The sequence below is a fragment of the Egretta garzetta genome, unplaced genomic scaffold (genome assembly GCF_000687185.1).
Source record: "Egretta garzetta isolate BGI_Z169 unplaced genomic scaffold, ASM68718v1 scaffold34, whole genome shotgun sequence".
Taxonomy (NCBI): Eukaryota; Metazoa; Chordata; class Aves; order Pelecaniformes; family Ardeidae; genus Egretta; species Egretta garzetta.
Window position 1 is genome coordinate 4,676,229 of NW_009259586.1, and position 923 is coordinate 4,677,151.

A 923-nucleotide genomic window follows, 5' to 3' on the forward strand; every position below is an offset into this window, starting at 1 on the left:
TTTTGGATTCATTCAAGGGACTCAAAAGGCCATGTCCAGGTCATTAAAGAGACATTTTTCAACCAGCTGGGGACCCTTCTTCCATCCGCCGGCGATGAGCCCGGGGCTGCCCTTGGCTTTACCCTCTGTCACGGGGATGCTCGTGGTCCTGTGCACCCCCCGGCTCGCATCCCTTTAGTGCTGAGCCCCGGCACAGGCTTGTCCCACCAGCAGCAGCCAGGCAATGGAAAATGGCAACTCATTAAACTGCGCTGCGGGATCATTGCGAAGGAGCTGTCAGCCTGGGCCGAGGCTGGAGCTGAGCTCTGAAGCCAGAGTTACTGCACCCTGCTTGGGTTTTGGGGTGCTGGGCACGGATGGCTGTGAGCTGGGCTCAGTGAGTGATGCTCCCAAGGCAGCAAACCAGAGCACAGCAGCCCCGGGAAGGTGTGCCGGCGGGGTGGGAATGAGAAAGGGAAGAAAATTCCTCCCACCTTCCCAGGGCTGAGGGAGCCATAAATTAGCTGTGATAGATGAGCTGGGTTTAATTCTTCTCTTGATGTACACATCTAACGCAGCCTCTCCTTGCCGGGCTAGCAGGGGTGTGGGCAGGGGTGGCCGGGATTCACGGGCAGCACCCGGCAGGGGAGAGGGTTTTTGGGAAGTGGGAGCCGAGGCCACCAGGACCCCAGGGCAGCAGCCACGCCTTTGCCGGGTGTTACCAGCCCCATCTCAGGGCAAAGCTGCCCGTGGCAGGCTGGCAGGCCGTCCCAGGGAGATGCCAACCCTCAGCCCCTCTTCCTGGCATCACCTGCCTGAATGACCGTTCCCCAAGCAGCTGCTCTAAAGCTCAAAATGTTGGGGTTTTTTTTGCCCCTATTAAAAAGCAGCCGCTGGGATTGCTGGCAGGCAGCCACCGAGCAGCTGCGGCCAGTGACAGCAAG

At 59.6% G+C, this 923-nt stretch overlaps 1 protein-coding gene across 1 annotated transcript in view; it reads left to right on the plus strand.

Annotated features, from left to right (window-relative positions):
- Positions 1-309, plus strand: part of GRIN2C (glutamate ionotropic receptor NMDA type subunit 2C) — an 11,771-nt gene extending 11,462 nt beyond the window's left edge. The window contains exon 14 of the mRNA XM_035893377.1: positions 18-309. Coding sequence (XP_035749270.1) covers positions 18-309 — 292 coding nt within the window. The remainder of the gene's footprint in view (positions 1-17) is intronic.
- The last annotated feature ends 614 nt before the right edge of the window (positions 310-923 follow it).